The sequence below is a fragment of the Bubalus bubalis genome, chromosome X (genome assembly GCF_019923935.1).
Source record: "Bubalus bubalis isolate 160015118507 breed Murrah chromosome X, NDDB_SH_1, whole genome shotgun sequence".
Lineage (NCBI taxonomy): Eukaryota > Metazoa > Chordata > Mammalia > Artiodactyla > Bovidae > Bubalus > Bubalus bubalis.
The window spans coordinates 12951810-12973811 of NC_059181.1; the positions used below are offsets into that span (position 1 = coordinate 12951810).

Here is a 22002-nt window from a genome sequence, read left to right on the forward strand (position 1 = left end):
TGCTCACAGCCTCCAGCCCCAGCCACCTGAGGGCCTTACGGTGAAAGTGCTGCTGGGAGAAAGGCCTGAGCACATCTTGCATTTCTGTGGCAGTGGATGCTGCAGACTCACGACATGGCTCCCCAGAACACGGGGTCGTGCTGCTCCCTGCTGGACATCAGCCCATGTGGGAGGGTGGAGGTGGGGCACAGGCCTGTGCACAGACCCCCTGCCTGCAGCTGGCCCAGCTCTAAGAAGAGCTGGCACCCCCTCTGCCTTTTTTCTTTCTGGTTAGATTGAAAGATGTGGGATTTTTCACAAGGCAGGAGAAACCCTTGGGTGGCCAAGATAAAATCCTTGAAGACTAGACCATGAGCCAAAGTGAAGTGGGAGCAATTTTCTAAATCTGGGTGAGAGAGAATTGTCGCGTGAAGATAGCCACGCCCATAGGACAAGATGCTGAGAAACCCAGCCAGGCACGAGAAAACCAGGCCCCACAGAAAGAGCTGTTCTATTCAGTAAACAATCTGACCCACAGACAGACCATACCCATTAAGATGTTCCCTTTGTTAAGGTTTGCAGCTGCTGGAAGGATCTTTCCATCTTGAAGATATGTCACTAGCTCACGGAACCTGTTCGGAAACTCTGCAAGAGCTGATTTAAGCTGCCTTTTCACTTCACTCTGCACTTGAGAGACCCACTTCCAATCTGTCCTCAGACTCCAGGAGACCAGATGCTGTGACAAAAGTTTCAGTGAGATGAGTGTAGACGATGACCCCCTTAGTGCTCCTCAGGGGAGCACAGAAGTCACCGGCCCTTTCTGGGGTTTGGATGTCTACTGCTTTCAAGTGTGTTCACTATCATCCCCTCCCTGCCAGGGATTCTCATGGGCAAGGCTTTGTTGGGGAAAGCACAGGGAATCTTGGGGAACACAAGAAGTGCCCACGAGAAAGGGACAGACTGAGCACCGAGGCCCTACTGCATCTGGCAACCTGAATTGGGCAGCAGTTCCTGCAAATGAGAAGCCACCGCCTTCGTTAGGTAGGTCATCGTCCCATAAGCCCCGCTTGGAGCGCTGTCGTAAAAGAAGTGGCAGATGCCTGTGGCTTGGTCTTTCTCCAGCGTGTCCGTGGCTCCACTTGACACCTGCAGCAGGAAAAAGAGGCAGAGGCGACGTGTGAGCAGAGCCGGCGCTCCCAGCCGGACGTGGGCAGTGCAGCACTGATTCTAGGATGAGGGGACGGCTTCTCCTAGCTCGACTTTGGTTTACACGGGGCAGGACATGTGTTGGCTCTAAAACCTATGCTGAAGGGGGCCTGTCCATCTCCAAAGGTCAAGATTTCCCAGTGGCCACAAACCATTTTCAAACCAAATGGTTGACATTTTTCACCATCTGTGAGGACATTTTCTTTTTTTGAGAACCACCTTTCCTACTGGACACAGGATCTCCAGCCTCAACAGAGGTGAATGGCAGCCAACCCAGCTACACTGCCTCTAGGCACGCCCACCTGGTCTTGTAGGAACAGCTGGTTGGCCATGTGCACGATCTGGTCCACGTGGATGATGCCCCCGATGCTGTTCATCTCTGTGTCCGAGAGCAGCGTCAGCACCATGATGGCCTCCACCAGCAGCTGCCGGTACTCGGGTTGTGGCACTCGGTTCAGCACTGACTCAACGTGGACAGCAAACTTGATCTCCTGCGGGGTCATCTGCCAAGGGACCAGGAGAGACAGGTCAGGATCGAGCTGAGGACAGACAGCCCTGTCACCCACGCCACTCGCAGCACCCACTGACTCGGAGAAAACTTGGCTTCCTTGCTAGCCACTTGGCTCATCCTGCTCACAGGAATCCTCTGAAGCAGGAGGCTGAGAGCCAGCCAGCCCTGTCCTAGCATTAGTCACCCATCCCCATGGACTGTGACTTCTAGCGACACGACCATGTCTTGTTTTTTCTTTCTTCACTATTCTTTGTGGCATATAGCTTGGTGCCTTTGGTGGGGTAAAAATTAAAAAATCATTTTTTTAAAGAATGAAAGGGGTAAAGAAACCAGGGAAGACGACTTGTCAGAGGAGGCTGCTACGTGTCCAGGGAGTTCTTCCCTTACCAGAGTTTTCAGGAGCAATCTAGAGATCTGGAAAGTCCAGATATGCTGTTTCTGAGGGGAAGGAAGAAAGGTGATGCTAATACATGTGGGGAAAAACTGTAAAACTTGAGGGTTAAGTGTTGAGAAAGATGCATGCGTGCTACGTCGCTTCAGTCATGTCTTTTTGCAACCCCATGAACCGTAGCTCCCATGGACAGAGGAGCCCTGGGGTTCTCCAGGCAGGAATACTGGAGTGGATTGCTATTTCCTCCTTCAGGGTATCTTCCTGACCCAGGGATTGAACCTGTGTCTCTCGCATTGCCAGGCAGGTTCTTTACCACTAGCACCACCCGGGAAGCCCTGAGATAGGGCCTGCAAATGGCCTGTATGTGTGTAATGAGCTTGAAATATGGGTGAGTGGAAAGAGTCCAAGAAATCTAGCACTCGGTGAAAACTCACGGCATGTGGGGTTTTCCCATCATACCTCTTGTGTGGTCGAGGACGGGAGCACATAACCGTCGATGGACAGACCATGGCACTGGAGGCAGAACACACATTACACATGTCAGAACCTGATTAAAAAGTGTGCACACACACTCACGTTGCACTGCCCTGGAAGCCAGTGCAAGGACTGGAACACGCCAGACTGTGAGAGTTATTTTTAGAGAGTTTGTTCTCACTGCCCACAGGCTGTGTTTTCGATGGAACAGTTCTAAGGAGCCGGCAGGCGTTGTTCAGATCTCACACGAACAACGCCCCAGGGACCTGCTGGGTTGTCCTCTGTGGGAGCTCCGAGTTTCACTCAGCAGCCCAGTCCTGGCGGCTGAGAGGCCCCCTTTGGTGCCAGAGCAAGGGAGATGTGCATGGTTCCTGCTGGCAAAGTGATACTTCTATGCCTTCGCAGGCATCTATTTTTGAGGTTTCTATAATAAGCACCAATCACAAAAGACTAGAGCACATGCACAGACACGCACACGCACACCCGTGTATATAAATAACAAGCGCTGGCTCTGTACAAAGTGCCACTTTTTCATAATAAAAGCATCTTGGTATCAAGCCAGTGGGAGCCCGTATGGAAGCATGTGAGGCCCCAGGAAGAGTGGGAAGGTCTTCTAGGAACCATTGGAGGCCTCTGCTCCCATGTGGGGACCAGAGTCAGCTAAGAGGACAGGGAGCCCTCGGGCCTCCCTGTGCCCAAGTTTTGACAGAGACCTCACAGGGTGCAGAATGCAGGAGATTGGGGAGGGGGTGTTGTGCGCCCTCTTTGGGGTAACTTTTCTCTCCTGGCCTCTCCTACTGTGAAATATGCTAACAAAAATAACTGAGGGAAAAAAAATATCAGTCCTGTGTGGTTCTTGGTTTGCAAAGAAGCTTCTGATGGAGGCTGACAGTCCCTCTGGCAGGACACTGGCACGCTCCGGGGCTGAGGAGGGAGAAAGGAGCTGCAGGGACCAAGGTGCGTGGCTGTTCCAGGTCAGGTGGGTTACAGCATTTTACCCTGAGCCTTCCTGGCCTTCTCTGCCTCTTGCCTACCTTCAGACTTTGCTATGTTCAGAAAATAGGTCAGGGGTGGCTCCACACAACCTGGACTGCCACTTTATCTAACTGGTTTGGTTTCCAGCCAGCATTTCTCAACCAGGGGCACTTGGCCCCCGAGGGGACACTTGTCAGCGCCTGGTGACGTTTGGGTGGTCACACCGGGTGGTGGGGGGTGATGCAGCTCTGCAGCCAGGCTCACCTTCTGAAGGATCTTCCACACCTTCTGGTAGAATCCCACGGGGACCCTGTTGATGGCGCCGTCCAGCCTTCTCCTGCGCAGCCACTGGCCCTGCCGTTCCCCCCAGCCCATGTGCTGCCCGCCCGAGTCTGATGACGATGTGCCCGTGGGTGAGGACGGGGTGCTAGACCTCTGCAAGACAGAAGGGCGTGGCATTCAGAAGCCTCAGGAGGGCTGCCCGGGGACTAGTCAGAAAGACCAGCTGGCTTTACCAGTTTGCTGACCCAGCTTCTTCCCTACACTCCTCCAGCCGCCAAGAGGGGGTGCACTGGTAGAGGCCCCAGGCCCAGCAGAGAGGCCCAGCAGGTCAGGGGGTGGGCTCTGGGGGGCTGAGAACCCCAACTCCGCACCAGTGGCTCTCGCTCTGTGCCCTCGGCCTCCTGTAAGCAGCGGAGCACAGGCGGGCACCCTGAGTGCAGACGCGGGCAGCCCTGCAGCCCAGGGAGGACAAGGCATAGGGACTACGTTCCTCCTGCGGAGCATGGTGGTCACCGCGCTGCGGGGCTGGGGCCGTGGGAATACAACAACCAGCAAGCCCTGGGAGGAAGGCTTCAGACCATGGTGTGTCCACCTTCCTCTTCAGCCGCTTTCTATTCTGCCTGTTCTCAGCATAGCACTTTCTCCTCATTCGGGGCGATGACTGCCTCCGAGCTGGGGTACCATCTCCTCCTCATCTCCTCCTGGAGACCGGATTTATTCTGGCCTCTCCAAGGGAAGCGCTGAGGCAGGGCCAGCAGTTCGGCTTCTGCCTCGGGAGCCACAGGCCCGCCCACAACTGCAGAGGCCACGGGAGAGGCTCCAGGGGCCTGAGGTCGGAACAGGGCTCCCTGGGTGCAGCCTCCCTGTGGCCAAGCGCGTGTCCACTGTGCCAGCGGCCTCCCAGCTGGGGACGGAATAACCTTCATCCTTGTACTTGATCTGAGTTCCAGACTACCTGGCAGTTTTCCTTTCTCAGTGTGCAACCTCAAATTCAAACCTCTGCAGGACTGGAGGCTTCTTGGAGCACACGTTTTGACTTCATCGGATCTTATTTTGAAAAGGCTGTTAGGCTGGGTTATTCCACTGGGCTCATTACTGCCATTTAAATACAGCAACAATTAGAGACAAATAAAAGTAATTACAGCCATACTCATCAGTGACTCAGCTGGTTTTCTCCCTCTAGTTTTGGGAGGAAGATTCAGACTTGCCTGTGCAATTAGAACATTTCCTCCAGCTCATCTGGGGCCTCCAGGCAAGTAGGGCCACAGCACATACAAAGTGCCCATTGGCTCATGCGGGCAATGATTCACCCCCCATGGCTCAATAGAAAGATGCATAACCACTGCCCCAAAGGGTCCAGAAGCTCCTGGGGATTGGTGAGAAGAGTGTTGCTCACTCACAGCCCACCGAGGACAGCATAAGCAAAGAACTCAAGATGGAAAAACAAAGCTCTCAGTTCCACAACTCTGTTTGCTCTCCAGCCTCTCCTCTGTCATGGTGACAGTCCCATGCTAACACTTAAACCTGTTCACAGCTTGGGGGGGGGGGGGGCAAGAGAAGGGCAAGGAGAGGATGTGGACACCACAAATGGCGGCGGGGACGCATGGTTTACCACAGACTTGGAGGAGCGCACGCTGCTGGACGCGGCCTGGCTCACAGGAATCAGCTACAAAACAGAGAGAGTCCACTCAGTCACGTGCACTGACACCAGAGGATGCATGCAGAGAGGAGGAGCACAGAGCAGCCCCGAAAACCGCCGAGGAAGCAAGACGTGGAGGATGCGGGCAGCAGAAGTTCTCAGTCACCCCTGAGGCAGACAGCCCACGGTGCAGGGGCAGAGCTCCGCTTTCTCTGAGTGTGGAGCTTCCCCGTGTCTAGTCAGTGTGGAGGCAGCTTGTCAAGTTAGGATACAACTTATTTTCCAAAGTCACAGCCTTGAGATGCTAATCTTTTATGTTAATTTTGGAAAGAGAAAAATGTATTTCCTTGATGTAAGTAAGTGGCCAAATACAATACTTACACTGGCTAACTGAACCTAAACCCATGCAAGACAAACGGTGATCATTCTGTCCCCATAATAAGCTAAGACAGCATTAAACAGACGGAAGGAAGCCCCCAGATTCAGCTCCAGTCAACTACCATCAGGATGTGGGCAACCAGAGGGACGGTGCCACCGAGTGGCTGGCACAGGAAGATGTTTGAAAAGTCTGTTCCTTACTTGGAAAAAGCATAAATTCCAATGAGAGGGCACATGTTTTTCCCTGGGACTGAACAGGAAATCTGCACGTCAGTAGAGACTCTGTGCTCAGTCACAGAAACAGGACACTGTTAGGAATGGGTCTCCAGTATTTTTTTCTATTGCTATAATCAGTGACCACAATCTACTTGTCCCTATTCAGTTCCGTTTTTTGAACAGATACTCCTGCGGAGGCAGAACCCATCTCCATCCATCTGTTTCACAAAGTATCTTATGAAACCCAAGAGTTTGATAAATGGATTTTTTTTCTCAAGGCATGGGGCAAGGTCACTTCTCTTGCTTTCGAGTGCACTTGGCCTGTCCCAAGGGCTGCCTGCCACAGCCTGTGGAGTCGCCTCCACCCAAGCCTGTTTGATGGGCAGAACTGTTCTCCATGGCTTGACACTCGGTACTCACAGCCTCACTTCCCACATTCAAGCCAGAAAGAACATAAAGCACCGTAAAGGAGGAAAGAAGACAGAGATGTTTCACCTGTTCATCAGCACTAAACCGCCTAGTCATCTGAAAGCAAAAATACATCAGAAAATAAAAACCAGTTTCAAATCAAGGCTGCCTTACTACTTGTATCACCGTCTAGAACATCCGAGGACGCGTGGGTCCACCTGCAGGGCGTGACCATTAGTGCCTCACGGGCTCAATCTACTGAAGCCACACTTGAAATGGAGAAAATCCCAGTGCATTTCTCACTGCAGGTCAGTCAGCAGGAAACTATTTCCTACTGTAGATCACTGTCAAGTCCTAGCATAGTACCCACCCCATTAGGAGTGAAAGGCTATTGACTTGCAGTCCTGTGGGATCAGTCCAGAAGGAATTTATTATGAATTAAAGGTGAGCACCAAAAAGACACACCTATGGATGGTGGAAAATAAGGATATCACGAGCATTCCAGTCTATTTCTACACTCCTTCATTTCACTGCTGCACTTGAAGGACACATTGGATGGAGAGAGGATTCAGTGACCTTTTGCAATGGTTGCGGTCCTCTCGAAAGACTGGTTCTTGGCAACAGGCAAACATGGGGCAGGGTATTTTCTGGAATGCTCACCTAACATGGTTAACGCTAAAGACAAGTGCTTGTGGGTGCACATGAGACGCTCTGGGATGTCTGAGCACAGGAGGGATCTCTCATCCTTTCCCAAGCGGGCTGTGGTCTGCATGCCCAGGGCTTCTCTCATGTTCTCAGTTGAGCCCAGACAGGAAGACCACTTCTTTCCTGGCACCGAGAGCTCTTCTTACCTGTTTCATCTCACTCCTCAGCCTGTTGATGCCGCTCCTCTCGGTTTTGGTGACTCCAGTGTGGCCCACCTCATGGATGGAGACAGCAGGGCTGGGTGTGGAGGAATGAATGGGCCGCACTGCAAGGGAAACACACACAGGGTCCTTATATCACGTCCGCCCTCAGAGGGACACATGCATGTGCTTGTTTTTATCTATCTCCCCACTCAACTGTGCACTCCCATTTCCAGGACCTGGAGCAGGGCCTGCGACACAACATGGGCTCAGTATGCATTTGGGTGACATAGTGAACATGACTTAAGCCGCACGCAGGAAACACTGAGTGGCCAGAAAACCCTTCAATGCTTTGAGTATGTTGTTTAAAATAACTTTTTACGTCTCCAAATGTACCCCTTCCTTGTAGAAACCTGAGTCCACCCAATAAAGGTCCAGCCTTGGGGCAAGAGAGGGAAGACCTGGGAGAACAAGCCAACCAAAGGTGAAGACACAGCAGTGGCCATCCTAGAAGGGGCAGGGGGGCTCCAGCCTGCTGCAGTGGCCTGTCTATGGCCGTGCCCCACTCCCTGGTGCTCCACGCTGTACGCACAGTGATCCTTCTAAAAGGCACATGGGGGACAATGTCACTGTCCACTCAGACTCTTTTCAGGCCTAGCCCAGTCTTCAGGATAAAGCCTCCCAAGGGCACATGAAGCCCTACCGACTGGAACCCACCTGCCCCTCGCAGCTGTCCCCTCCGAGGCAGTCCCTCGGTGCTCGGTGTTGCATCGGTGGCTCCCTCCCGTCCCAGATGAGTGGACAAATAAGGAGCCCAAGGACAGCAGAGAGGGAGGACCCACAAAGATTAGCCCGAGTGGGAGGAAGGACACGGAGAGAGTGGCAAACAGAAGCCAAAGGGGCCTGTTTGTACTGGGCATTAGCTGAAAACATTAATTTCAGACATCTCAGGATTTAATAAAAATTGAACAGTTACAGGTAGGGCTGCTTAAAAAAACTGAATGATTATAAAGGACAATTAACAAATGTTACATGCAAAAAGACAGGACCTCTTCTGGCCTTGCTTGCAATCTGACATATGTATGGTTTCAAGTGACATTACTCTGTTCCTTGTTTCATAAGCTTCTATAGCTTTATATCTAGTAGCAATTTTTCAGTAATCATCTGTGTCAAACCACGTATATTATTTTGATGAGCAGAACACGTTAAATATTTATCTTGTATATTTACATTTCAAGGATTGTGCATTTCAAAGGATTGAAAATTACTTTTGGAAAAGGATCCTGAGCGTTCCTCCTTCAGGAAAGGAGAAAAACCACCAAAACACATCTGATTGTGTGATGCTGTCTTTGTTTGACTGCTGGCACCCACTCTAAAGAAAAAGATCTGAAGTACCCAATGTCCTTATTAAATAAAAAGAATGACAGCCCACACTGCATTTCTTTGGCTTGATGAAATAAATTCACCAATGTGTCTGCAAATCAGTTCACTTTATTATGAGGAAGATAAATGATAATTGCCTCAATTATAATTAGGGAGCATTTGAGAACAGAATTCCATCAGGACTTGGGCGATTGTATTTCCTAACACTGGAGACAGGGTTCCGGTACAGAGAAAAAGGGAGAGAGCAAGACAAGGATGAAGCAAACTCAGCAAGGTGTTGTGAGGCTGCACAGGGCTGTTCTCCAGGCCTACAGAGGGTAACGGGAGTCTGGTTGAGAACTCAGCCACACCAAAGGTGGAGCACTCAGGTGCTGCGAAGACAGCCCTCACGTGTGGACCCCCTGGTCACCTCACTCCTTTCTAAGTCCCGTGCCCAAGAGGCAGGCCAGGGTGCGGAGGGGTGTACCATGTCCACGTGTCCCCATGGCTCTCCCCAGCAGCTTGCCAGAGGATCACAGAGCCCTCCAAGTCATAACCTTAAACCTAGGACTCTTGTCAATGTCAGGGAGGTAGGAACCTTACACCCAAACTGTGTCCCAAATCAATGATTACTGATGCTGTTTGTATAGAAGCAGTTCCAGGCAGCGCTGGATATGTCAGTCAAACCCTCAGTGAAGCCATTCCTGACCCCCTCCCCACAGAGGAAAGAAAGCTGAAAGGCAGGGGTTAGCAAACTTCAGAGGCGACCCACTGTCTGCTTTGGCACAGCCTATGAGGTAAGAATGGCTTTGTATATTGTTGGGGGAAGAAAACAAACAAATAGTATCTTTGCTGTTGTTTAGTTGCAAAGTTGTGTCCAACTCTTTGTGACCCCGTGACTGTAGCCGGGCAGGCTCCTGTGTCCGTGGGATTTCCCAGGCAAGAATACTGGTGTGCGTTACCATTTCCTTCTCTAGAATAGTATCTTAGGACACACGCAATGATATGAAATTCAAGTTTTGCTGTCCAGGATTATTTTTTGGCACCCGGCTTCTCTTTGCTGACGTGTGGTCTGTGTCTGTGTTCATGTTGTGACAGCAAAGCTGAGGCCTGTGACCAAATGGAGCCTGATTGGCTCCCTCTGGCCTTTTACAGGCAGTGTTTGCTGACCTCTGGTCTAGAGGAGGACAGAGCTTAGAAGGGGCTTGGTAAGAGACAGTAGTGTATCACAAAAGGAAACTCGGGGGTGGAGGGAGAGGCGGGAAAGAGGCACTTAAGGAGTTGGGGGGGGTGTTGAAGTGGAGTTTATAATGACCTATGCCCAGCATTTGGTTGTGTTGGTCTGGCATTTGAAAACATGGTCAGATGGGAAGAAAATAGTTGGGGAGTTGAGAGAGATGCTGTCAAATGGAGGCAGAAAAGCCCAGGCTGGCTGAGGAAGGCATGGAAGGAAGGAAGAAGATAACTACTCTGGCTGCAGGGCTGGTGGGCACTGCCTAAGTTCTCTGCTGTCAGGAGGTAAGGACTCAGAGTTTGTCCTAGAAGACAGGGAGGGCCCAATGTTAATAAAAATCCTCCTTAAAGGAGGCACAGAGATTGTAGCTACTGCTTTGTGACCAGAGGGGAGCCCAGGTATGAAGGTAGGTGCACTGCTTCCCCAGTGGATGCCTCTCCAGCAGCTGCTCATCCTGGGAGATCCCAGGCCAAGTGCTGCTGTTTTTTTTTTTTTTTTTTTTTTTTTTTTTTTTTTTTTTAGCAGTTGGTTCCCGCAAATGGCGACAGAGCTATGCGCACAGGGCCAGGGGTGAGGGGCACAGTCAGTGGGGCAGAGATGGCCACATGTGGGACCAGGGAGGAGAAGCAGCCTGAACAAACCAGCCCTGGGAAGAGGTGCACAGCCTGGTGGGAAGGGAAGGCTGGAGCTTGGAGAAGGGACAGGATGCTGCTACGGAGAGCTGACAAGGGCTAGATGGGGAAAGGCCTTGGGTGACAGGACCACGGGGGAGAGCCAGGTCTCCAGTGCTGTGTGGGCTGGCCTGGAGGGAGGGAGGCAAGGTCAGCTCCTGGTGACTGAGAGAGGGGAGCAGAGCCAGGCTCCAGTGAAGAGTGAGCACAGAAGGAGGCTGCACCGACAGGATGACAGGTAGGTACACTTAGGAATATGTTAAACCCACAACGTTTTTGAAACAGCCTTCTCAAAAGCTCTGAAAATTGGCAGTCCAAGCAGGTCAGGAAGAAAGGAAAGCAAAATGATTCTGTTTCTGGTGGAATCGCCTATGGCAACACGTGGGGCAGTGCACTGAGGCCTCTTCCTGCAGCCATCACAGCTGTGCATCTTACAGATGAAAACCAAAACAAGACTAGAGGGAAATGCGCATTCGCTCAGGTTCACTGTGCACTAAGCTGGTGTTCATGGTATTGTAAATGTAGTAAAGGTGCATCTAGTACTTTTTAGTAATTTCAAAGGATCATGAAACGATCCTGGTTCCTTTTGAGAAAGGGCTTCCTGTAGCAAGGGATGTTCTACAGTCCATCTATTATATAAAATAAAGGGAATTTAGTACAGAGTTCTAATGCAGTGGCCTGTGAGAGCATCCAGACACCCTGGTAAGTGTGGAACTGAGGTTCATGAGGCCCTGTTACCAGCTAGCTCTGTGACCTTGGACAAGGGAGAGCTGTCTCAGCCACATCCTTCCTAAGAGGGAACCGCAAAGTTCCAAGTCTTCCCTTGTTGCTGCTGTGGTCTGCTGACTGCACCCCACAGGTTCAGTATTGGGAGAAATGTGTTCTCATTTCTCACAGGGGTTGTACTGGTTGGTGATGATTTTTCTCCTCCTTGTTCTAGTTCATCTTCCTTATTTGTGGTGGGAGTGGCCTGGCTGCATTAAGTTTCTCTGCAGTGCCCCCACACCAACAGGAGTAAAGGAGATCCCCGTGGACATCAGGCAATATGGTAATTCTTGTGCAGTTGTGAGATTCATTTGTATTTGCATAGGCAGGGATGTGTCAGAGTTAGGTATAGGAGGAAGTGGGGGTGAGGATTACTGAGAAAGGAAAGGAAAGAAAGACTAACTTACTGCTTCTTTCAACACCAAATTCTTTGCCACTTAAGATGTGGTGCAGGAGATTTTTCATATCAAAAGGGCTGAGGTTCATCAAACTTTCAGAAGCTTCTTCTCCTGAAAACAAACGTGTTAAGTTTTCCCAGATACAGAACTGGTGGCAGGAGAAGGGAGAGTTGGGTGGACTCAAGCAGTGCGAGCTGCCCTTGAGAATCCCACCTGAACAGTTCAGGCTCCGTGCCAGCTCCGTGGCCATCACCTGAATGATCAGTCCAATTCGGAGCCGGAGCATCTCCACGAAGAGGCTGGGCTGTGCCCTGACGTACATCGCCAGGTACACCACGATCTCCTGACACAGACACATGAGGAGACGGGGTTTCAGAGGCTGGGTGGCGGCGGATACGCCGCTGCTGCCCAGAGACGGCCCACTGACCTGTGTGAGCACGGCGATGCTGATGTCCTGCCCACTGGCTTCGTAGATGAGCTTCGTGAGCTCCTCGGGGGGAAGAGGCCTAGGAAACAGCAGCAGCACAGAAACACTATGGATGACGCCTATGAGCACCTCCAGCCCTCCGTGGAAAAGCCTCATTTTCCAGGTGGCAGGGCTCAAGGGACAGTGTCTCTTAAAAGACTTTTCCTGAATGGTAGATGGTACTGAGGTGTCCTCCCCACCCCGACCTGAGTCCCCCCGCAAGCTGAAGACTTACGCAGAGATGGTCTTCTCCCGGGGTTCTGGGGGCAGGCCCACTGTGAGCTGCTTCTGGTGTGACAGCAGGTCCGTGCACGCCTGCATGGTCAGGGAGAGGGGGGGAAAGATCAGCAAAGCTAGTGGGGAAGGGCCACTGCCAATAAATTTGCCTTTATAAACTTGACCTATGCTGTCATTTATTTGAAAATTCATATACAGATTCCAGGCTGAGCAACCCAGGCTGAGCTGGGTCCCTGTGGTCTTTGTGTCCCCAGGATGTGGCCCCAAGGCCTGGCTCTGCAGGGCCTGTGAGTCCTGAGTCCTAAAACACGGATGTTAAGACTTAATGACCATATTATAGTCCTAAATTGCCAGTTTCCCCATTATTCACATATAATAAATACTATAATAATGACCTTGAGTGTCATAGAAAGCAGTTCTGGAATTTGGGGCCTCAGGGTTAAAATATCCCTGATGACTGTACTACAGATGTGCTGGACCACAGAGCATTTTCATTTTATTTCTTAGTAAATCCTTTTCTGCAGCTAAGAAGCAACAAAACGAATCAGTCTGAATTTCAACTGCTCTGTCCACCTTCCAAGAGCTGTGGGAGATCAGGAGACAAATACCTGCTCCATCTGTGTAATAAGTACCATGTTTCCTTTACAAATATGAGGTGCTTGCCTCCAGCTCTCCTAATAGGAAGAGAGCATGGGGCTAGAGAGGATAGACAGCCAACCCGCACATGCGCAGTGGCTCTGACCTCAGCCAGGACCTCCACTTTCTTCCGGAGGAGGCCGGAGATGTAGCGGATCAGGCCCCACTCCTGGTTCAAGCCAGCCTTCCCATAGAGCTCACTGAGGAGGTTGTGAACGGTGACCCCGTGCTGTCCAGAGAGATCTGTGTCCCAGCTGGGACCCCTGTCAAGAGATGGAAAACCCTCCAAGTATGGCCCAGAACACTGACAGGCCAGATCCTCTCGCAGTGGAGCTCACTTGGCAGGGAAGGGAATGCATCAACGGGCATCGTGCCAAGTGCTTGGGCCCTGCCACGGCCTGTGAGCCTCACTTGGGGCCACGGGACCATATTGTCTTCTGTCCATTTGAAACAGAAGCCTGACATCAGGAAACGGTGAGATCCTGGCTTCAGCCAGCCTTCTCATTTCAGCAGGCACAGAAGGGGATGGAGTCCGGGTGCTCTGCATGACTACAACCATGATGCAGCTGGCTGCCAGGCCAAGAAGCCAGGACAAAGCACGGAGGAGAGAGAAAGCCGGACCTCGCCAAGGTCCTGCACTTACTTTATTACATACAGAATGTACAGAATGTCTGCTTGGTCCTGTAGGTTCGAACAGTCTTTCAACTGCTCAACCAGCTTCTCACAGTCCACGTCGCCACGGTCATCTCTGGGAAACTGGAAGTCATCTTCAGGGGCCTGTCCATACAAAAGGCAAAAAGCAGGGCACAGGGGCTGGGCATGCACTTCCAGAAGATGAGAAAGTGACACACCAACCTGGTCTTGGCACTCTGCTGCTGTGCCATGCTCCAGGTTTTCATGGGATCTTTTGTGGCTTTTTTTTTTTCCCTGAACAGTGAATCACTATGTTAGTCGTTCTCTGCAGGAGACTGAACAGGTTAAAATCTGTGTAAATTTAATTTATGTGAAGGTCAAAAATGGGCAAAACCAACCCTGGTGTTAGAAGGCATGCCAGGAGTTACCTGTGGAGGGAGAGGAGGCAACCAGGAGGGGCACCAAGGGTGCTTGTCCCTCACATGGGTCTGTTGGCTTGGTGATAATTCACTTAGCCCTATACTTATGTTTTATATACTTTTTATATGTTAAACTTCAATAGAATATTTTTTGAAGGCAAAAAAACAAAATGTGAGTTTTAAACAACATAAAATTGTGGTTAAAATAGTCTTCAACAGACACCAAATCTTTCTGATAAAAGCAAAGGAGACTTGGAATAAAGTAACAAATTATAGGAACTACTGGGGAATATTCTGAGAGTTTCTTCTCCAGAGGAATCTTCTTCCAGTTTCCTGCCCTGCTCTGGAAGCAACCCAGCCTTGGCTGGTGGTCCCAGAGAGGCCAGGGTTAGCAGCAAGTTGCTGCGTTTCCTTTCAGCAGCACGGATTCTGGTGAGTGACAGAATATCAGGAGCCTTCTCCACACCAACATATAAAGGTCTGGGTCAAATTCAATGTGCATACAGACATAAACCACAATCCAGACACCAAAGTGGGTGCACATGAAAACCCAGCTTCTAACCCTACAAGTCCTGCATATCAAGAAATATGCTCTTTCTCTTGAGGCAAACCATTTACAAGAGCTCCTGGGATTACACCAGCACCAAAGAACATTACACTTCTTGAAAAAGTGATCCCAAACACTTTACCTTTTTTAGGAGTGGCTGAGGAGAATCAACGAGATTCAGCGATTTACGGTGGGCGCTTAGAACTTTAGTTGGCAAAGCCATGGGAACAACTAGAGAAAAAAAGAATAAAGAGCTCTTCTAAGCAGGAGAAAGGATAAAAAAAATTTTTTCAAGAGCTAAGGTGGCTACTCCTTATTCAATACAAACCAAATAAGGAATGATTACTTACTTAAATTACAAAAAGAATTTTTCATGTGGCTAGATCATGTGCTAAATGTGGAAACAAGCAATGAACAGGACAGAGATCTTGGCTTAAGGAATATATTTTCACTTTTCTTAGAATTCAGGGAAAACTACATAGCATGTAGGACTGGAAGGGGCCTTAGAAATGATCAACTCCAACTTCTTTTTCTTTCAGATGTGGAAACTGAAGCCCAGAGACAGTAGGCCATCGGCCAAGGCCCTGTCCACTGTTGTGCGTCCCTTTGCCACTGCAGGGCGTTAGTGCTTCTGTTTTACACCCACCTTTATTTACTTTGCGTGGAGCCCACACCACACAGCCTGTGGGCTCCTGGTTCCCTGACCAGGGATTGAACCCAGGCCCTGGCAGGGATAGCACTGAATCCTAACCTCTAGACCACCAGGGAAATCCTCTTTTAACCACCTTTAGATGTTATCATTGAGGGGCTTTCCTGGTGGCTCAGACATTAAAGAATCTACCTACAATGCAATGGCTCAGACGGTAAAGAATCTGCCTGCACTGTAGGAGACCCCATTTCGAGCCCTGGGTTGGGAAGATTCCCTGGAGGAAGAAATGGCAACCCACTCCACTATTCTTGCCTGGGAAATCCCATAGACAGAGGAGCCTGGCGGGCTCCTCTATATAGTATGTGAGATTGCAAGAGAGTCAGACACTACTTAGTGACTAAACAACAATGAGATGTTATTATCAATATTTAGTTATTAAGCTGTCTTTTTCTGCCAGGTTATATTGTATCATCTAAAGAAAATAAGTTTTCAAGGTAAAGATGTGGTGTATTTAAAAAGCATTTATAAACCTCCAGGTTATACTAGTGAATTAAACATAAGCTTTAATTTTACTTTCTCTTAAACCCCCAATAACAGTACAAAAATAATTTTTTTAAAAAGGCAAATCCTAAAAAATAGGGAAGCTGAGCAGAAGACAATAACAGAGTTGGAAAGCCAATGGATAAAAAGCAACCAAACCCCAAGACTACAGTGGGGAAAACAAGCACCAGTCAAATTTCTACCAGAGAATCCTCAGACGTCTAAGGAGCTTGCTGCACCATGGACCTCTAGCACCTGGGGGTCGAGAGAGGGTATCCAAAAGAAGGAAGACAGAGAAGAAGCTGTGTGAGAGGCCGCGAGCTCCCTAGATGCCTTCTGCAACTCCACATAACTTGGCAACAGCCTTGCTCACCCTGATAGAAGACTAAAGGGTCTCTCTGAAGAGGGTATAAAGGGGGTGGTATGTGCGTCTCTGGAGGGGGTGCTGGCCCACATGTCTGAAGGCATGGCTAAATGCCTTGGGGGAATAAGTGACTGTATAGGCAATCAGACCTTTACTGGTTAAAAAGGACATTGCGAAGGAGATCGTAGAACATCTCTGGGAAATCTGCCCTGCCTACACCCATAAACTCAACAGGCCCCACTCACAGGCTTGGAGGTTCTCATGCATGAGCAGATAACCAAGGGACACCCAGCACTGGAGGAAAGACTAATGTGAAAGACAGACCAAAAGCAACAGGAAACACTGACTTGGGGAAAATGGGAGACCATTTAGGGAGAAGAAAATGTAAAAACAAAACCAAAGATCTCTGCCATTAACTTTATTAGAGTAATAAAAATTGTATTGCATGCATGAGACAAGAAGAGATACAATTCAGAGAACAAAGATTTAAACCGTGACAGCAAAATAGGAAAAAGTCAATTGAGCAGGTGGAACAAAAAGTTCAAACAATTGCCCTCAGAACAGAGCAAAAGACAGAGAAATGAAAGACAGGACAGAAATGATACAAGACTTCTCCAGGAGGTCAATATTAGAATCACAAAGTACCAGAGAGACAGGACAGAGAAAATGTAAGGAAGGAAATGAATCAAGAAATTATCAGAACAACTGTACAGGACTGAAAAACACACATTTCCAGATAGACAAGATCCACTGGGCAGCCACCACAGCAGATGAAAATACACCCAGAACAAAGCACACCATTGAAATGTCAGAACCTGAGAGTAAAGAAAAACCTAAAAACTTTGAAAGAGAGTAACAGTTTACATTTAAAGGATCAAAAATCAGAATGGGTTCAGATTTATCAACAGCAACACTGACAGCAAGAGGACAGCAAAGGGAGGATTTCAAAATTATCAGGAAAAGTTATTTCAATCTGGAATTCTATACCCAGCCAATCTCTCATATGGATAGGGAAAATCTGTAGCTAGGAGAACACACTTGTCATAGCAAACACCCTCTTCCAACAACACAAGAGGTAACTCTATACATGACATCACCAGATGGTCTATAGCAAAATCAGATTGATTATATTCTTTGCAGCGAAGATGGAGAAGCTCTATAGTCAGTAAAAACAAGACCAAGAGCTGACTGTGGATCAGATCATGAGCTCCTTATGGCAAAACTCAGACTTAAAGTGAAGAAAGTAGAGAAAACCACTAGACCATTCAGGTGTAACCTAAATCAAATCCCTGATGATTATACACAGGAAGTGACAAATAGATTCAAGGGATAGATCTGATAGAGTACCTGAAGAACTATCAACAGAGGTTCGTAACACTGTACAAGAGGCAGTGATCGAAACCATACCCAAGAAAAAGAAATGCAACAAGGCAAAATGGTTGTCTGAGGAGGCCTTACAAACAGCTGAGAAAGGAGAGACATGAAAGGCAAAGGAGAAAAGGAAAGATATACCCATCTGAATGCAGAGTTCCAAAGAATAGCAATGAGAGATAAGAAAGCCTTCTTAAGTGAACAGTGCAAAGAAATAGAGCTAAACAATAGAATGGGAAAGACTAGAGATCTCAAGAAAATTAGAGATACCAAGGGAACATTTCATGCAAAGATGGGCTCAATAAAGGACAGAAACAGTAAGGACCTGACAGAAGCAGGTGAGATTAAGAAGAGGTGGCAAGAATGCACAGAAGAACTGTACAAAAAAGGTCTTAATAACTCATATAACCACGATGGGGTAGTCACTCACCTAGAGCCAGATATCCTGCCTGGAGTGTGAGGTCAAGTGGGCCTTACTTCAAAGCTGGTAGAGGTGATGGAATTCCTGCTGAACTATTTCAAATCCTAAAAGATAATGCTGTAAAAGTGCTGCACTCAATATGCCAGCAAATTTGGAAATCTCAGCAGTGGCCACAGGACTGGAAAAGGTCAGTCTTCATTCCACTACCAAAGAAGGGCAATGCCAAAGAATGTTCAAACTACTGAACAACTGTGCTCATTTGACGTGCTAGCAAAATCCTTCAAGGTAGGCTTCAACAGTATTTGAACTGAGAACTTCCAGATGTACAAGCTGGATTCAGAAAAGGCAAAGAAACCAGAGATCAAATTGCCAACATATGTTGGACCATAGAGAAAGCAAGGCAATTCCAGAAAAACATCTACTACTGCTTCATTGACTACACTAAAGCCTTTGACTATGTAGACCACAACAAACTGTGGAAAATTCTGAAAGAGATGGGAGTACCAGACCACCTTACCTGCCTCCTGAGAAACCTGTATGCAGGTCAAAAAGCAACAGTTAGAACTAGACATGGAACAACGGACTGGTTCAAAATATGGGAAAGGAGTACAACAAGGCTATAAATTGTCACCCTGCTTATTTAACATCTATGCAGAGTACATCATGCAATATGGTGGGCTGGATGAGGCTAAAGCTGGAGTCAAGATAGCCAGGAGAAGAATCAGCAACCTCAGATATGCAGATGATACCACTCTAACAGCACAGAGTGAAGAGGAACTAAAGAGCCTCTTGATGAGGGTGAAAGAGGAGAGTGAAAAAGCTGGCTTAAAACTCAACATTCAGAAAACTAAGATCGTGTCATCAGGTCCCATCACTTCATGGCAAATAGATGGGGGAAAATGGAAAAAGTGACAGACTTTATCTTCCTGGGCTCCAAAAATCACTGCAGACAGTGACTGGATTCATGAAATTAAAAGACGCTTGTTCCTTGGAAGAAAGCTATGACAAACCTAGACAGTATATTAGAAAGCAGAGACATCACTTTGCTGACAAAGGTCCATATAGTCAAATCTATGGCTTTTCCAATAGTCATGTACAGATGTGAGAGTTGAACCATAAAGAAGGCTGAGTGTCGAACAATGCCTTTGAACTGTGGTGCTGGAAAAGATTCTTGAGAGACCCTTGGACAGCAAGGAGATCAAACCAGTCAATCCTAAAGGAAATCAATCCTGAATATTCATTGGAAGGACTGATGCTAAAGCTGAAGCTCCAATACTTTGGCCACCTGCTGCAAAGTGTCAACTCATTGGAAAAGACCCTGATGCTAGGAAAGATTGAAGGCAGGAGGAAAAGGGAGCCACAGAGAATGATATTTTGGATGGCATTACTGACTCATTGGACATGAGTTTGAGCAAACTCCGGGAGACAGTAAAGGACAGGGAAGCCTGGCGTGCTGCCGTCCATGGGGTTGCAAAGAGTTGGACACAACTTAGTGACTGAACAACAGTTTTCAGACTTGAAAGGTCTCAACAATTTTACCTGACATAAACTTGTTTCCCAGGGAACTACTGGATGTCCTCCACCAAATAAAACAGTAAGCTAACCAAGAGGAAAAGCTGAGATACAGAAAATAGAAGAGTCAAGAAGGAATTCTCCAGTATGATGGTGAAGGAAGATTTTAGGATAAAATCTACATCCTGGAGACTTCCCTGGAGGTCCAGTGGTTAAGACTCCATACCCCCGTTGGAGGGGGCATGGGTTCGATCCCAGGCTGTGGAACTAAGATCCTACATGCTGCATGCAGCCAATTGGAAATAAAAAATCTACATCCTGGACACAGAGGGCAGCCAGGCCAAAACAGTCAGTGAACTTCAGAAACACGCACAATGAGGGCTACCATCACTGGGCCCTGTTCCAGTGAAACTATTGAAACGATTCTAGAATGTATTCCACCAAAGGAATAAATTGAGAAGGGAGAATATGCCAGAATCAAGAAACAGGGAACCCAACTGAAGAGATAAGCAAAGGAGATTCCAAGGATTATAATAAAGAAGAGTCCCAGGATGCCAGGTATGCAAAAGGCCTAGAGAGCAATCAGTCAGACAGGAGGAGACTTTTGGACTCTAAGTAGTGAGACCATGAGTTTCATATATATGGTTGACCTTGTGGAAGTTTCTATTGCGTGGCCACTGGAGGGAAGTGAAGCTAATTATAAGGGCAACTGTTACTTTTAGAAAAAAATGAAAAGCTAAAATGATAATGTAGTATACTATAATACTGAGTTGGGAATAATATTTACACACATACAAAGACAGAAATAGTGAATACTGATTTAACTAAACCTTAATACTGGGAATAATATTTGCATACATACAAAGACAGACATAGTGAATACTGATTTAACTAAACCTTAATACAACTGCATGGACAGGTTAGAGGAAGTGAAGTAGAGGAGGGGTGATTTAAGACAGGTTAATTCCTCACCTGCATAAGAGAAAGGTCACAGATACTGAATAAACTTGATGCATCAAAGACAGCAGTTCAGTCCAGTCGCTCAGTCGTATCCGACTCTTTGCAACCCCATGAACCGCAGCACGTCAGGCCTCCCTGTCCATCACCAACTCCCGGAGTCCACCCAAACTCATGTCCATTGAGTCGGTGATGCCATCCAAACATCTCATCCTCTGTCATCCCTTCTCCTCCTGCCCTCAATCTTTCCCAGCATCAGGGTCTTTTCAAATGAGTCAGCTCTTGGCATCAGGTGGCCAAAGTACTGGAGTTTCAGTTTCAACATCAGTCCTTCCAATGAACACCCAAGACTGACCTCCTTTAGGATGGACTGGTTGGATCTCCTTGCAGTCCAAGGGACTCTCAAGAGTCTTCTCCAACATCACAGTTCAAAAGCATCAATTCTTTGGTGCTCAGCTTTCTTTATGGTCCAACTATCACATCCATACATGACCACTAGAAAAACCATAGCTTTGACTAGACGGACCTTTGTTGGCAAAGTAATGTCTTTGATTTTTAATATGCTATCTAGGTTGCTCATAACTTTCCTTCCAAGGATTGTCTTTTAATTTCATGGCTGCAATCACAATCTGCAGTGATTTTGGAGCCCAAAGAAATAAAGTCAGCCACTGTTTACACTGTTTCTCCATCTATATGCCATGAAGTGATAGGACTGGATGCCATGATCTTCGTTTTCTGAATGTTGAGCTTTAAGCCAACTTTTTCACTTTCCTCTTTCACTTTCATCAAGAGGCTCTTTAGTTCTTCACTTTCTGCCATAAGGGTGGTGTCATCTGCATACCTGAGGTTATTGATATTTCTCCCAGCAATCTTGATTCAGCTTGTGCTTCTTCCAGCCCAGCATTTCTCATGATGTAATCTGCATATAAGTTAAATAAGCAGGGTGACAATATACAGCCTTGACGTGCTCCTTTTCCTATTTGGAACCAGTCTGTTGTTCCATGTCCAGTTCTAACTGTTGCTTCTTGACCTGCATACAGGTTTCTCAAGAGGCAGGTCAGGTGGTCTGGTATTCCCATCTCTTTCAGAATTTTCCACAGTTTATTGTGATCCACACAGTCAAAGGCTTTGGTACAGTCAATAAAGCAGAAATAAATGTTTTTCTGGAACTCTCTTGCTTTTTTGATGGTCCAGCGGATGTTGGCAATTTATCTCTGGTTCTTCTGCCTTTTCTAAAACCAGCTTGAACATCTGGAAGTTCACGGTTCACGTATTGCTGAAGCCTGGTTTGGAGAATTTTAAGCATTACTTTACTAGTGTGTGAGATGAGTGCAATTGTGTGGTAGTTTGAGCATTCTTTGGCATTGCCTTTCTTTGGGATTGGAATGAAAACTGACCTTTTCCAGTCCTGTGGATATGGCTGAGTTTTCCAAACTCACTGGCATATTGAGTGCAGGACTTTCACAGCATCATCTTTCAGGATTTGAAATAGCTCAACTGGAATTCCATCACGTCT

At 47.9% G+C, this 22002-nt stretch overlaps 1 protein-coding gene across 6 annotated transcripts in view; it reads right to left on the reverse strand.

Moving 5' to 3' along the window:
* Positions 1 to 466: 466 nt before the first annotated feature.
* The window catches only part of PHKA2 (phosphorylase kinase regulatory subunit alpha 2), a 93772-nt gene continuing 72236 nt past the window's right edge, over positions 467 to 22002 (reverse strand). For 3 of the 6 annotated variants that reach the window (XM_006056336.3, XM_025275767.2, XM_044937479.1), the window contains 14 exons: positions 14815 to 14903; positions 13717 to 13850; positions 13180 to 13336; positions 12436 to 12515; positions 12162 to 12240; positions 11948 to 12077; positions 11744 to 11845; positions 7311 to 7429; positions 6547 to 6576; positions 5431 to 5484; positions 3801 to 3971; positions 2547 to 2600; positions 1488 to 1688; positions 467 to 1125 (listed from right to left, as the gene is read on the reverse strand). In XM_006056336.3, the coding sequence (XP_006056398.1) occupies positions 955 to 1125; positions 1488 to 1688; positions 2547 to 2600; positions 3801 to 3971; positions 5431 to 5484; positions 6547 to 6576; positions 7311 to 7429; positions 11744 to 11845; positions 11948 to 12077; positions 12162 to 12240; positions 12436 to 12515; positions 13180 to 13336; positions 13717 to 13850; positions 14815 to 14903 (1571 nt within the window). In that variant the 3' untranslated portion in view covers positions 467 to 954. The remainder of the gene's footprint in view (positions 1126 to 1487; positions 1689 to 2546; positions 2601 to 3800; positions 3972 to 5430; positions 5485 to 6546; positions 6577 to 7310; positions 7430 to 11743; positions 11846 to 11947; positions 12078 to 12161; positions 12241 to 12435; positions 12516 to 13179; positions 13337 to 13716; positions 13851 to 14814; positions 14904 to 22002) is intronic. The other 3 variants (XM_006056338.3, XM_006056337.3, XM_006056339.3) reach the window with 3 other exon arrangements.